We start from the raw sequence: 16,749 nt of genomic DNA, 5'->3' as shown, positions 1-16,749 counted from the left end.
CCACCAGAGAACTCCTAAGCCTGATAAACAGCTTCGGTGAAGTAGCTGGATATAAAATTAACTCAAACAAATCAATGGCCTTTCTCTACACAAAGAATAAACAGGCTGAGAAAGAAATTAGGGAAACAACACCCTTCTCAATAGTCACAAATAATATAAAATATCTTGGCGTGACTCTAACTAAGGAAGTGAAAGATCTGTATAATAAAAACTTCAAGTCTCTGAAGAAAGAAATTATAGAAGATCTCAGAAGATGGAAAGATCTCCCATGCTCATGGATTGGCAGGATCAACATTGTAAAAATGGCTATCTTGCCAAAAGCAATCTACAGATTCAATGCAATCCCCATCAAAATTCCAAATCAATTCTTCAACGAATTAGAAAGTGCAATCTGCAAATTCATCTGGAATAACAAAAAACCTAGGATAGCAAAAACTCTTCTCAAGGATAAAAGAACCTCTGGTGGAATCACCATGCCGGACCTAAAGCTCTACTACAGAGCAATTGTGATAAAAACTGCATGGTACTGGTATAGTGACAGACAAATAGACCAATGGAATAGAATTGAAGACCCAGAAATGAACCCACACACCTATGGTCACTTGATCTTCGACAAGGGAGCTAAAAACATCCAGTGGAAGAAAGACAGCATTTTCAACAAATGGTGCTGGCACAACTGGTTGTTAACATGTAGAAGAATGCGAATCGATCCATTCCTATCTCCTTGTACTAAGGTCAAGTCTAAGTGGATCAAGGAACTTCACATAAAACCAGAGACACTGAAACTTATAGAGGAGAAAGTGGGGAAAAGCCTTGAAGATATGGGCACAGGGGAAAAATTCCTGAATAGAACAGTAATGGCTTGTGCTGTAAGATCGAGAATTGACAAGTGGGACCTCATGAAACTACAAAGCTTCTGCAAGGCTAAAGACACCATCAATAAGACAAAAAAACCACCAACAGATTGGGAAAGGATCTTCACCTATCCTAAATCAGATAAGGGACTAATATCCAATATATATAAAGAACTCAAGAAGGTGGACTCCAGAAAGTCAAATAACCCCATTAAAAAATGGGGCTCAGAACTGAACAAAGAATTCTCACCTGAGGAATACCGAATGGCAGAGAAGCACCTGAAAAAATGTTCAACATCCTTAATCATCAGGGAAATGCAAATCAAAACAACCCTGAGATTCCACCTCACACCAGTCAGAATGGCTAAGATCAAAAATTCAGGTGACAGCAGATGCTGGCGAGGATGTGGAGAAAGAGGAACACTCCTCCATTGTTGGTGGGATTGCAAGCTTGTACAACCACTCTGGAAATCAGTCTGGCGGTTCCTCAGAAAATTGGACATAGTACTACCGGAGGATCCAGCAATACCTCTCCTGGGCATATATCCAGAAGATGTCCCAACCGGTAAAAAGGACACATGCTCCACTATGTTCATAGCAGCCCTATTTATAATAGCCAGAAGCTGGAAAGAACCCAGATGTCCCTCAACAGAGGAATGGATACAGAAATTATGGTACATTTACACAATGGAGTACTACTCAGCTATTAAAAAGAATGAATTTATGAAATTCCTAGCCAAATGGATGGACCTGGAGGGCATCATCTTGAGTGAAGTAACACAATCACAAAAGAACTCACACAATATGTATTCATTGATAAGTGGATATTAGCCCAAAACTTAGGATACCCAAGATATAAGATACAATTTGCTAAACGCATGAAACTCAAGAAGAATGAAGACCAAAGTGTGGACACTGTGCACCTTCTTAGAATTGGGAACAAAACACCCAGGGAAGGAGCTACAGAGACAAAGTTCGTAGCTGTGATGAAAGGATGGACCATTTAGAGACTGCTGTATCCAGGGATCCGTCCCATAATCAGCTTCTAAACGCTGACACCATTGCATACACTAGCAAGATCTTGCTGAAAGGACCCAAATATAGCTGTCTCTTGTGAGACGATGCCGGGGCCTAGCAAACACAGGAGTGGATGTTCACAGTCAGCTATTGGATGTATCACAGGGCTCCCAATGGAGAAGCTAGAGAAAGTACCCAAGGAGCTAAAGGGATCTGCAACCCTATTGTTGGAACAACATGATGTACTAACCAGAACCCTGGAGCTCTTGTCTCTAGCTGCATATGTATCGAAAGATGGCCTAGTCGGCCATCAATGGAAAGAGAGGCCCATTGGACTTGCAAACTTTATATGCCCCAATATAGGGGAATGCCAGGGCCAAAAGAATGGGAATGGGTGGGTAGGGAAGTGGGGGGCGCTATGGGGGACCTTTGGGATAGTATTGGAAATGTAATTGAGGAAATTATGTAATAAAAATATTAAAAAAAAAAAAAAAAGAATAATTAGCCCCTTAGAACTACAAAATGATCAAGAAGCATGGGGACTATGGAAAATCTACAGTTGTGTCATTGGTTCTCCTTCATAACCTAGTGCAGAATAAGAATAGGAAATAAGAATAAAGGGCTGGGGTGGTTGGTAAAACTCAATTGGTAAAACACTTGCCCTGAAAACCTGAGAGAAGATGTGGGGATAAGGGGATCCCCAATCCTTACTTGCCTACAAGTCTGAGAGTCAGTGTGCTTAAAGAGAATAAATCAAACACACCATGGTTTGGGTGAGTGAACATGTCTCCAAAACTGAGGGGCCATTGGGTGGAACACACAAGAGTCCCTGATGACCTGACTTCAGTCCCCAGAACCCATAATGTGGCAGAAGAGAACTGTCAAGTGGCAAGGTCTCTGACCACCACACACTTAGCTCCGCATGTGTGGGACACGGGAAAATGAGAGGAAGACAGTGTCAGTCTCTATCCTTCACATGTGTATCAATGCACACACCACATGTGCACAAGGTGAGTATGGTGGAGCAGGGTCTTGGCAACAGTTCAAAATGTCTTTGTTTGAACCACTAGACAACACAAGACATATTGACCTATCGTTTCTTGGTGATATTTTTTGCATTAAAGTTGACAGTAGACCTTAGGATAAAACTTTCCATAATATATATAACAGAGTATAAGTAACATAAATATTATGGAGAGATGGCTTGGCAGTTAAGAGCTCTAGTTTTGTTTCTAGTGCACTCAGTTTTGAGTGCTATTACCCACATGGTACCTCACAACTGTCCATAACTCCAATTCCAGGGCATTCCCCACTCAATTCTAGCACACAGTGCATAGAAAACACACAGCAGCAAAAATACTCCTCTATATAAATCTACAAAAGTTAAGCACATACAATGAAGTAAAATGTATGTACTTTCTTTTACTAAGTCACATTAAAGTAACCGACACAGTACTTCAAAAGAGACAATGGTTAAGTATTTATAAACTAACTGAATTTTTTATTTTGCTTTCCTTATAGAAGACCTAGGAGCTGATGTCATAAAGTGTGCATGTCTAGGTGCCCAGGACCCTAAAGGAGGTAAATGATGCAGTGAGGCTCAGTAAAAAGAGCCTAAGCGAAACAGAAAACAGACCTGACCAGGGGCACAAGCTCCTTCCGGTGAAGGAAGTATTTAGGATTGGTAAAGATCCTATCCCCATCTGTTGGTGGCCATTTTGTCTTATTGACAGTGTCTTTTGCCTTATAGAAGCTTTGCAATTTTATGAAATCTCATTTGTCAATTATTGATCTTACAGCACAAGCCATTGCTGTTCTATTCAGGAACTGTTCACCTGTGCCCATATCTTTGAGGCTTATCCCCACGTTTGCCTCTATAATTTTCACTGTCTCTGGTTTTATGTGGAGTTCCTTGATCCACTTAGATTTGACCTTAGTTCAAGTAGATAGGAATGGATCAGTTCGCATTCATCTACATGTTAACCTCCAGTTGTGCCAGCACCATTGGGTGAAAATGCTGTCTTTTTTCCACTGGATGGTTTTAGCTCCCTTGTCAAAGATCAAGTGACCATAGGTATGTGGGTTCATTTCTGGCTCTTCAATTCTATTCCATTGGTCTACTTCTCTGTACTGTACCAATACCATGCAGTTCTAATCACAATTGCTCTGTAGTACAGCTTTAGGTTAGGCATGGTGACTCCACCTGAGGTTCTTTTATCCTTGAGAAGAGTTTTTGCTGTCCTAGGTTTTTTGTTATTCCAGATGACTTTGCAGATTGCCCTTTCTAATTCGTTGAAGAATTGAGTTAGAATTTTGATGGGGATTGCATTGAATCTGTATATTGCTTTTGACAAGATAGACATTTTTAGTATATTGATCCTGCCAATCCATGAGCATATCAGGATTAGGAGTTCTCTGGTAGAATTTTTGGGGTCACTTACATATACTATCATTTCATCTGCAAATGGTGATATTTTGACCTCTTCCTTTTCAAATTGTATAAGTGGCTATTATCCCAGAAAGTCAGAATACCGAAAATACAATTTGCAAAATACATGAAGCTCAAGAAGAAGGAAGACCAAAGTGTAGATACTTCGATCTTACTTAGCTGGGGGAACCAAATACCCATGGAAGGAGTTACAGAGACAAAGTTCAGATCAGAGACTGAAGGAAGCACCATCCAGAGACTGCCCCATGTAGGGACCAATCACATGAACAACAACCAAAAAGTAAAAAATAAAAACAAATTAAAAAAAAACATTTTCCCAGAAAATATCACATTGCACAACTGAGAGTCCAATAAAACAATAATTTTTGACTTCAGTCTTCTATTAGATAAAATATTTTATTTATATATAAAATTTATATATTTACATATATATATATAATAAGTTTCTTCCTCACTGATTTTGTCTAGGTATGTCAGTGTGTGTTGGAGTGTTCAGCTCCAGCAGCATCTAGAAGAAAAGCAAGAATTATCAATAGTATCAAAGGGCACATCATTGGTGGCATTGCAAGGAGCATCAGCAGCAGTGTCATTGTCATCAGGATCAATGTAATGAGAAACAGTGAGAAGGTGGAGGCTTGTTTGTTAATTATATTCTCAGATGTTGCTTCCTTTGGAATGTTTGTTTCCAGGCTGAATACCGAAAATACAATTTGCAAAATACATGAAGCTCAAGAAGAAGGAAGACCAAAGTGTCGATACTTTGATCGTACTTAGCTGGGGGAACAAAATACCCATGGAAGGAGTTACAGAGACAAAGTTCAGAGCAGAGACTGAAGGAAGCACCATCCAGAGACTGCCCCACGTAGGGACCAATCTCATGAACAACAACCAAAAAGTAAAAAATAAAAACAAATTAAAAAAAAAACATTTTCTCAGAAAATATCACATTGCACAATTGAGACTCCAATAAAACAATAATTTTTGACTTCAGTCTTCAAAAATCAGACTTCAGAAGAGCAGAGATAAATAGACAATAATGTTTAACAGGAAGATTTCTCTGCTTAGCCATTCAAAAAACACAAGGTTTTCAATGGGAGTGAAAAATTTTTTGCCTCATTCCAGGATGGGAGTCAACCAAGTACCATGGTCAGTTGTGTTGGTCTAAACTGGTTTTGTTAACTATGTGAAGTATTTTCATTAAGTTGGGAAAAGAAAGCAATTTTTTCTGATGCTAGGTAATGCTTAAATAGCATGAAATGTATTAATCATGACTATTAGTACCAAAGAGATCTACTTTTCAATCTAAACTTAAAGTTCATCTATTTTAAGCAACCACTGTGGTCTACCTTACCTGGTTTATCGTTTCTGTTGGAGGGAGGTCCTTGGCCATTTTCTTCATAGCACGCTTGCCGAAGTCGAATTCTCATCCATGCCATCGTTGATAACAACAATGTAAGAAACCACATCGGGGGCATTACCAGCAGCAGTAGCTTATCTGGGTCCCAAGGAAAACCATGTTCCCAGACAGTGGATTCACTATGGCTAGGTTGATCCAGTGACTCTAAAGCGTCATAAAAAACTTCAGCTAGATCTTCATCTAGGTCAGGAACAGGACTGGGTTCCTCACCTGAAGAAAGAATAGCATACTTGTCTTATGCTCGCGGCAATGTCAGAACATTCAGGTCAGTTCTTTCAATGGAATCTAGGGAACGGCAAGTGCAGGTACCAGGAGTAGGCTCTGGGTCACAATGGGGTGTGTCCCTTGCATGCTCCATGAAAAAATCTGAATCAGTTATGAAAACCAGCACAATGTCACTACCTGTTTCTGAGTCATATTTTTCATCAGATTCAGAACTGTCCACAGGACTTGGGGAAGGAATCTTCTCAACATGAGCAGGAGCACCACTATCAGGAGCAGGTTGTAAAGGAGTAGGTTCTATGTCAGCAGGAGCCCTGGTGTCATCAGCGCAGGTGGAATGAGTTGGCTCACTGACTACAGGGTCCCCATTGTCAGGAGCACACTGGGAAAGAGTTGGATCAACATCAACAGGAGCCCCATTGACAGCAGCACAGGTGGAAGAATTTGGCTCCGCATCAGCAGGAGCCCTGCTGTCAGCAGCACTTGTGGATTGAGTTGGCGCAATGTCATCAGGAGCCTCACGCACATGGATTCTATGCTTCCTGGGAATGTGAAGGAAGATAGGTGGTTCATTTCCTCGCACCTATAAGGAAAATTGGCAATGTTACTTTTGATTGAAAGTTTCACTCGTTTTATTCATTTTGTCACCTGTCTGCTAATCAGAGTCTCAATTTATAGTCCCCAAAATTTTTCTGTATCCAGACCCACTTCATCACTAAGGACACTCTCTGATATTCAGAAACTTCTGCTTCATTTCTGCATGATGAGTAAAAGGCCCAGAGTATCTAGAAATCTTTAATGGGGACCTGCTTAGGGTTATGCTTTCCTTTCTTCTGCTCATTGCTACCTAACATCATCATTATGTGCAAAATGGAAAGATATAAAAAGAAAGGACAATATGTGTCCTCTCCTGTCTTTATGACCTGAATTTTAAATTCCAGCCAGATGAAGTGAATAGGACAGTGAGGTGCTTTGAGAACAAAATGAACCTCTCTCTTCTGCACTACACTAACCCTTCCCCAATGAATGATCTTCCACAGTTGTCTATTAGATACCTGGGATATCAGAACAGTGGAGCTGAATTGTGAATGCGTGAATAAAGTATTTCAATATCTACAGCAGAGGGAAATTGCTGAGTTCCATGTATGGATTCTATATAGGCCTTCTAAAATCTTACCTATTAACTCTATGTTAAAGTAACTTTTATGCACTAGGTGTAATTGTAATCTTTGATGCTTAATACCTCCATCTGAGTGATAACCTAGGCCTAGTCCTGAAAGCTTCTAGCCTCTGTGAAACTTAGCATAGGCCTATTCCGCAAAGTTCTCTCTTTCCTGTGTAGGTCAAGATGTGATCATTCTGATGCTGCTTCAGTACCATGCCTGCTGCCTGAACCATGATGGTGATGTGTGCATCCAACTGGAACCTTGAGCCCAACTTCAAACACACCCTTTCTTCTGGAAGTTGTCTTCTCATGGTCTTTTCTTACAGCCATAGAAAGTAACTAACATAACCATCATCTAGGTACAGAAGGAGTGACTTCAAACGTCTGAGGGATTCATTCCAAGCTGTGCAGGGGTTTTGCCCAGTGGACTTGGTCACAAAACAAGTGATCAAATTCCATAAGGTGCCCTTCCGGTCCGGCCAGCACCTGGGTAGCTAGGGTGCAGAGTCGGCTGACATCTGCCAGCTACCCACAACGCCTGCCACGGGATCTTAAGACCTCTGGTGAGTGGAACACAGCTTCTGCTCCAATCCAATCCTGCGGGACCTGAGACTGCATTAATTAGGGAAGCAGAAAACCCAGCCTGATCAGGGACACAAGCCCCTTCTGCTCCACATCAGCACAGGGGTACCTTGGGCGTGGAGTCTGCGGACACCCGTAAGGTATACACAGGACCCTCCACAGGATTTTAAAACCTCTGTGAGTGGATCACAACTTCTGCCAGGAAGCAGGGTTGAACAACAGATATTTGGGCACCTTCCCTGCAAGAGGAAAGCCTACCTGCAGAGAGTACTCTGAGCACTGAAACTCAGGAGAGAGCTAGTCTCCCAGGTCTGCTGATAGAGGCTAACATAAACACCTGAGGAACAAGATCTAACCAGAGACAACTACAACAACTAACTCCAGAGATTACCAGATGGCGAAAGGCAAGCATAAGAATCTTACTAACAGAAACCAAGACCACTGACCATCATCAGAATGCAACACTCCCACCCCACACACTCCCGGGTACCTCAACACAGCCGAAAATCTAGACCCGAATTTAAAAGCATATCTCATGATGATGGTAGAGGACATCAAGAAGGACTTTAATAACTCACTTAAAGAATTACAGGAGAACACTGCTAAACAGGTAGAAGACCTTAAAGAGGAAGCACAAAAATCCCTTAAAGTATTGCAAGAAAACATGACCAAACAGGTGATGGAATTGAATAAAACCATCCAAGACCTAAAAAGGGAGGTAGACACTATAAAGAAAACCCAAAGTGAGGCAACGCTGGAGATAGAAAACCTTGGAAAGAAATCTGGAACTATAGATCCAAGCATCAGCAACAGAATACAAGATATGGAAGAGAGAATCTCAGGTGCAGAAGATTCCATAGAGAACATCTGCACAACAATCAAAGAAAATACAAAATGCAAAAAGATCCTAACTCAAAACATCCAGGAAATCTAGGATACAATGAGAAGACCAAACCTACCGATAATAGGAATAGATGAGAATGAAGATTTTCTACTTAAAGGGCCAGCAAATATCTTCAACAAAATTATAGAAGAAAACTTCCCAAACCTAAAGAAAGAGATGCCCATGAACATACAAGAAGCCTACAGAACTCCAAATAGACTGGACCAGAAAAGAAATTCCTCCTGACACATTAGAACAACAAATGCACTAAATAAAGATAGAATAGTAAAAGCAGTAAGGGAAAAAGGTCAAGTAACATATAAAGGCAGGCCTATCAGAATTACACCAGACTTTTCACCAGAGACTATGAAAGCCAGAAGATCCTGGACAGATGTTATACAGACACTAAGAGAACACAGATGCCAGTCCAGGTTACTATACCCAGCCAAACTCTCAATTACCATAGATGGAGAAACCAAAGTTTTCCACGACAAAACCAAACTCACACATTATCTTTCCACGAATCCAGCCCTTCAAAGGATAATAATAGAAAAAAACCAATACAAGGACGGAAATCACGCCCTAGAAAAAGCAAGAAAGTAATCCCTCAACAAACCAAAAAGAAGACAGCCACAAAAATAGAATTCCAATTTTAGAAACAAAAATAATAGGAAGCAACAATTACTTTTCCTTAATATCTCTTAATATCAATGGACTCAATTCCCCAATAAAAAGACATAGACTAACAGAGTGCCTACACAAACAGGACCCAACATTCTGCTGCTTACAGGAAACCCATCTCAGGGAAAAAGACAGACACTACCTCAGAGTGAAAGGCTGGAAAACAATTTTCCAAGCAAATGGTCTGAAGAAACAATGTGGAGTAGCCATTCTAATATCTAATAAAATCGACTTCTAACCCAAAGTTATCAAAAAAGACAAGGAAGGACACTTCATACTCATCAAAGGTAAAATCCTCCAAGAGGAACTCTCAATTCTGAATAACTATGCTCCAAATGCAAGGGCAGCCACATTCATTAAAGAAACTTTAGTAAAGCTCAAAGCATATATTGAAACTCACACAATAATAGTGGGAGACTTCACCACTTTCACCAATGGACAGATCATGGAAACAGAAACTAAACAGGGACACAGTGAAACTAACAGAAGTGATGAAACAAATGGACTTAACAGATATCTACAGAACAATTTATCCTAAAACAAAAGGATATACCTTCTTCTCAGCACCTCATGGTACCTTCTCCAAAATTGACCATACAATTGGTCACAAAACAGGCCTCAACAGATACAAAATGATTGAAATCGTCCCATGCATCCTATCAGACCACCATGAACTAAGGCTGATCTTCAATAACAACATAAATAATGGAAAGCCAACATTCACGTGGAAAATGAACAACACTCTTCTCAATGATACCTTGATCAAGGAAGGAATAAAGAAATTAAAGACTTTTTAGAGTTTAATGAAAATGAAGCCACAACATACCCAAGCTTATGGGACACTATGAAAGCATTTCTAAGAGGGAAACTCATAGCTCTGAGTGCCTCCAAAAGAAACTAGAGAGAGCACACACTAGCAGCTTGACAACATACCTAAAAGCTCTAGAAAAAAGGAAGCAAATTCACCCAAGAGGAGTAGAGGGCAGGAAATTATCAAACTCAGGGGCAAAATCAACCAAGTGGAAACAAGAAGAACTATTCAAAGAATCAACCAAACGAGGAGCTGGTTCTTTGAGAAAATCAACAAGATAGATAAACCCTTAGCCAGACTCATTAGAGGGCACAGGGACAGCATCCTAATTAACAAAATCAGAAATGACAAGGGAGTCATAACAACAAACACTGAAGAAATCCAAAACACCATCAGATCTTTCTACAAAAGACTATACTCAACAAAACTGGAAAATCTGGACGAAATGGACAAATTTCTAGACAGATACCAGGTACCAAAGTTAACCCAGGGTCAAGTTAATGATCTAAACAGTCCCATATCCCCTAAAGAAATAGAAACATTCATTAATGGTCTCCCAACCAAGAAAAGCCCAGGACCAGATGGGTTTAGTGCATAGTTCTATCAGACCTTCTAAGAAGATCTAATTCCAGTTCTGCACAAACTATTCCACAAAATAGAAGTAGAAGGTACTCTACCCAACTCATTCTATGAAGCCACAATTACTCTGATACCTAAACCACAGAAAGATCCAACAAAGATAGAGAACTTCAGACCAATTTCCCTTATGAATATCGATACAAAAATACTCAATAAAATTCTCCCTAACCGAATCCAAGAACACATCAAAACAATTATCCATCCTGACCAAGTAGCTTTTATTCCAGGGATGCAGGGATGGTTTAATATACGGAAATCTATCAACGTAATCCATTATATAAACAAACTCAAAGACAAAAACCACATGATCATCTCGTTAGATGCGGAGAAAACATTTGACAAAATCCACCACCCATTCATGATAAAAGTCTTGGGAAGATCAGGAATTTAAGGCCCATACCTAAACATGATAAAAGCAACCTACAGCAAACCAGTAGCCAACATCAAAGTAAATGGTGAGAAGTTGGAACCAATCCCACTAAAATCAGGGACTAGACAAGGCTGCCCACTTTCTCCCTACCTAAGTCCTAGCCAGAGCAATTCGACAACAAAAGGAGATCAAGGGCATACAAATTGGAAAAGAAGAAGTCAAAATATCACTTTTTGCAGATGATATGATAGTACATATAAGTGACCCTAAAAATTCCACCAGAGAAATACTACACCTGATAAACAGCTTCAGTGAAGTATCTGGATATAAAATTAACTCAAACAATTCAATGGCCTTTCATACACAAAGGATAAACAAGCTGAGAAGGAAATTAGGGAAACAACACCCTTCTCAATAGTCACAAACAATATAAAATACCTTGGCGTGACTCTAACTAAGGAAGTGAAAGATCTGTATGACAAGAACTTCAAGTCTCTGAAGAAAGAAATTAAAGAAGATCTCAGAAGATGGAAAGACCTCCCAGGCTCATGGATTGGCAGGATCAACATTGTAAAAATGGCTATCTTACCCTTACCAAAAGCAATCTACAGATTCAATGCAATCCCCATCAAAATTCCAACTCAATTCTTCAACGAATTAGGAAGGGCAATCTGCAAATTCATCTGGAACAACAAAAAACCTAGGATAGCAAAAACTCTTCTCAAGGATAAAAGAACCTCTGGTGGAATCACCATGCCTGACCTAAAGCTGTACTACAGAGCTATTGTGTTAAAAAAAACTGCATGGTACTGGTATAACGACAGACAAGTAGACCAATGGAACAGAATTGAAGACCCTGAGATGAACCCACACACCTGGTTTAATATACGGAAATCTATCAACGTAATCCATTATATAAACAAACTCAAAGACAAAAACCACATGATCATCTCGTTAGATGCGGAGAAAACATTTGACAAAATCCACCACCCATTCATGATAAAAGTCTTGGGAAGATCAGGAATTTAAGGCCCATACCTAAACATGATAAAAGGTCACTTGATCTTTGACAAGGGAGCTAAAACCATCCAGTAGAAAAAAGACAGCATTTTCAACAAATGGTGCTGGCACAACTGGAGCAGCTTATCATGTAGAAGAATGTGAATTGATCCATTCCTATCTCCTTGTACTAAGGTCAAATCTAAGTGGATTAAGTTACTCCACATAAAACCAGAGACACTGAAACTTATAGAGGAGAAAGTAGGGAAAAGCCTCGAAGATATGGGTACAGGGGAAAAATTCCTGAATAGAACAGAAATGGCTTATGCTGTAAGATCGAGAATCGATAACTGGGACCTCATAAAATTGCAAAGCTTCCGCAAGGCAAAAGACACCGTCAATAAGACAAAAAGACCACCAACAGATTGGGAAAGGATCTTTACCTATCCTAAATCAGATAGGGGACTAATATCCAATATTTTAAAGAACCCAAGAAGGTGGACTCCAGAAAATCAAATAACTCCATTAAAAAATGGGGCTCAGTAAACAAAGAATTCTAACGTGAGGAATACCCAATGGCTGAGAAGCACCTGAAAAAATGTTCAACATCCTTAATCATCAGAGAAATGCAAATCAAAACAACCCTGAGATTCCATCTCTCACCAGTCAGAATGGCTAAGATCAAAAATTCAGGTAACAGCACATGCTGGCGAGGATGTGGAGAAAGAGGAACACTCCTCCATTGTTGGTGGGATTGCAAGCTTGTACAACCACTCTGGAGATCAGTCTGGCGGTTCCTCAGAAAATTGGACATAGTACTACTGGAGGATCCCGCAATAACTCTCCTGGGCATATATCCAGAAAATGTTCCAACTGGTAAGAAGGACACATGCTCCACTATGTTCATAGCAGCCTTATTTATAATAGCCGGATGCTGGAAAGAACCCAGATGCCCCTCAACAGAGGAATGGATACAGAAAATGTGGTACATTTACACAATGGAGTACTACTCAGCATATTAAAAAGAATGAATTTATGAAATTCCTAGGCAAATGGATGGACCTGGAGGGCATCATCCTGAGTGAGGTAACCCAATCACAAAGGAACTCACACAATATGTACTCACTGATAAGTGGATATTAGCCCAGAAACTTAGGGTACCCAGGATATAAGATACAATTTGCTTAACGCATGAAACTGAAGAAGAATGAAGACCAAAGTGTGGACACTTTGCCCCTTCTTAGAATTGGGAATTAAACACCCATGGAAGGAGTTACAGAGACAAAGTTTGGAGCTGTAAGGAAAGGATGGACCATCTAGAGACTGCCATATCCGGGGATCCATCCCATAATTAGCTTCCAAACGCTGACGCCATTGCATACACTAGCAAGATTTTGCTGAAAGGACTCAGATATAGCTGTCTCTTGTGAGACTATGCCGGGGCTTAGCAAACAGAAGAAGTGGATGGATGCTCACAGTCAGCTATTGGATGGATCACAGGGCCCCCAATGGAGGAGCTAGAGAAAGTACCCAAGGAGCCAAAGGAATCTGCAACCTTATAGGTGGAAGAACAATATAAACTAACCAGTACCCCGGAGCTCTTGACTCTAGCTGCATATGTATCAAAAGATGGCCTAGTCAGCCATCACTGGAAAGAGAGGCCCATTGGACTTGCAAACTTTATATGCCCCAGTACAGGGGAACTCCAGGGCCAAAACGTGGGAGTGGGTGGGTAAGGGAGTGGGGGGGTATGGTATGGGGGACTTTTGGGATAGCATTGGAAATGTAAATGAGGAAAATACCTAATTAAAAATATTTAAAAAAAAAAACAAAATAATCTTTATCTTAGGGGTTTCTATACATGTGTTTACATTACTCTGCCTGTGTTATGCTTGCCTGTGTATTTCTCCCCTCCCTCTCTCTCTCTGTCTGTCTCTCTCTCTTGTGTGTTTCTGTGTCTGTGTGTTTGTGTGTGTGTGTGTGTGTGTGTGTGTGTGTGTGTGTAGACTGGAGGGAAATTTCAGGAGCTGGCTCTCTTCTTCCACAGAGTTAGAAAGGGGCTCTGACCATTTCTGCTGCTCTGTATGGTTCAATCTGTCTAGCTTGTGAGTTTCAGGGCTGTTCTACTCTCTTAGCCTCCAATCTGGACTTAGACGTGCAGAGATTACAGACTTTTTCCTTTTTTCAGGATGAAATTCAGCTTATTAGGCTTCCAAGGCAAGTGCATGAATCCACTGATTCATCTGGTTGGTATATTTTATGTATATATACATGCATGAGACCATGTATGTGTGTATGTATTTATACATATGTATGTATATATGAATATGTATATATACATGTATATATATATTATGCATTTTTATTCTAGTTTTAAAATAAAGGGGAGAGAGAGAGAGAGAGAGAGAGAGAGAGAGAGAGAGAGAGAGATGTTGGTTGTTACCCGTTTAGAATGCAAATGAAATGGAGAAAAGTATGAATTTCTCATTGACATGAGAACTTTTCCTTATTCCAAGCTAATTAGCATCTTTGCAACATGCCTGTGTCGTTGTCATCCCTGTCTGGCTGTACTTCTTCATAAAGACTTACATTGGGTATTCTCTTAGCATGCAATAGAGAACTGTTATTATCTAGCTCAGGTCCATTTTTTTTTAATTTTATACTTATTTCACTGCAATTGCCACATAGGCTTCTGGGAAGTCTTCTGTTAGTTTGATTTTATGCAAGTTTAGTATCAGAAAATAGCGTCTATCTTTATTTCAATCACATAATTTATTTTTTGAAGAATGGAAACTACCTTTGGCTAAGTTGTGCCTGGCATATATCAGTGCTTTCATGATATTGTGGATCTAATAATTGGTATATAAAAGAAGTTGCTTCATTTCATGCCTACAGTAACTAATCTGTGGTTACCATAACCTTCACCATTATTATTTACGTTCTGTATCATCATAAAAATCTCTATTTAGGGGAAAGGTGTTTGTAGTAGAAATGTTAGTTTTGAAAACTCTAACGGCTTTTCACTGAACTAGAAGATGATTGCCAAGTGAATTTCTGTGCTCGAAATTACCTGAGTTCTAACTTCTTGCTTAGTTCTCTCTAGAACAAAATTTACTCAGGTTCATCACATATTGTAGCTAAATTTAATTTGGAAACTAAGTTGAACCAGGCTAAAAAGAAGGAACATTTGAGTTTGGTTTCTGACAATATTAAGCTCACAGTTTCTAATGATTTCACTGGGTGTAATAATTACCTCTAATCTGCCCCTTTCTTAATGGTCAATTTAGAGGGTTTACATTAAGATAATTAGCTAGTTGTTAACACTAGGCAGTGGAGGAAGTGGTGTGAGTAAGATCTGCAAACAGACCCTTGTGTTTGCTTTGTAACTTCTCAATGGGGATTAAAACAGAAAAGAGGGCTTTTTTTTTTTTTTTTTTTTTTTTTTTTTACTTGCTTCTGTAGTTGCTGTGACAAAATGTCTGATGGGAAAGTAAGTCAGTAACTTCCAGCAAGGCAACGGGGTGTCCCATTTTGTGGTAGTATTCTATTGCTTCTCACATGCTGGTAGACCAGGAAACAAATAACACAGAACTGGTACCACAATTAGTCATAACCATGAAAACCTACCACTGACAACCTTGTGCTCCCTTGGCCATATTCCCGAATGTTAAACCCTCTCTCAAAGAGTGGGCAAGTATTCAAACCCAGGAGAACACATCTCTCTCTGTCTGAAGCTCCCATGCACTGGGTAACAGGTGTGTAATGTTATCAACACACGCACACGCTTACAGGCATGCACTCACACTCACACACACACACACTTTTTATATACTCTGTGTGTGTTTGTGTGTGTGTGTGTGTGTGTGTGTATGTGTGTGTGTGTGTGTGTTCATGTTAAGCATTTTCAGTCAATGTGTAAATCAGGGTCAGCGAGATGGCTAAGTAGATAAAGGTACTTGTCAGCATGTCAAACAGCTTGAACTTGATGCCTGAGACTGAAATAGTGGAAGGAGAAGACTGACTCCTATTAGTTATCATTTGATACCCACAATTCACCTTGCCTTCCCCTACTTCCCATATCCATTACGAACAGGGTGTCCTTGACCTGACAGAGACCATCCTGCTTGCTTTATGAGTTCATAAATTAAAAGGGTGCCCAGCTTACCGAGCCTCCTATTGTGCACACCCTGCCTATTAGTCCTTTGGACTTCAATAGGTAAAATGTGAAGGCTGAGGCCTGGGTCCAGGAAGTTAAAAAATATCCTAAGACTGAATACTTATTTCCCCTTATGACACTTCTAATCATTTTCATATCAAACATATTCACTCTAGGAACTGGAAAAGGGGGCTGAGGAGTTTTTAACAAGTATTGCTCTTGCCTAGCACCTGGGTTTGATTTGTAATACATAAACGTTTGCTGACCGACTAGGCCACCAAAAGATGGCCTAGTCAGTCATCACTGGAAAGAGAGGCCCATTGGACACACAAACATTATATGCCCCAGTACAGGGGAACGCCAGGGCCAAAAAAAAATGGGAATGGGTGGGTAGGGAAGTGGGGGGGAGGATATGGGGGACTTTCCGGATAGCATTGGAAATATAATTGAGGAAAATACGTAATAAAAAATATTAAAAATTAAAAAGAAAATGTTTGCTGACAA

General features: G+C 40.0%; 1 protein-coding gene across 2 annotated transcripts in view; it reads right to left on the bottom strand.

Annotated features, from left to right (window-relative positions):
• Positions 1-4,765: 4,765 nt before the first annotated feature.
• Positions 4,766-16,749, bottom strand: part of LOC147002405 (uncharacterized) — a 14,730-nt gene continuing 2,746 nt past the window's right edge. For both annotated transcript variants that reach the window (XM_085843923.1, XM_085843924.1), the window contains exons 3-5: positions 6,140-6,542; positions 5,672-5,947; positions 4,766-4,828 (exon numbers count right to left, since the gene is read on the bottom strand). In XM_085843923.1, the coding sequence (XP_085700049.1) occupies positions 4,794-4,828; positions 5,672-5,947; positions 6,140-6,542 (714 nt within the window). In that variant the 3' untranslated portion in view covers positions 4,766-4,793. The remainder of the gene's footprint in view (positions 4,829-5,671; positions 5,948-6,139; positions 6,543-16,749) is intronic.

The sequence above is a fragment of the Mus caroli genome, unplaced genomic scaffold (assembly GCF_978045245.1).
Source record: "Mus caroli unplaced genomic scaffold, Mus_caroli_1 scaffold_10, whole genome shotgun sequence".
In the NCBI taxonomy this organism is placed as follows: domain Eukaryota; kingdom Metazoa; phylum Chordata; class Mammalia; order Rodentia; family Muridae; genus Mus; species Mus caroli.
The sequence above is the reverse complement of the archived record's forward strand: the minus strand, read 5'-3'. Positions and strand labels throughout refer to the sequence as shown.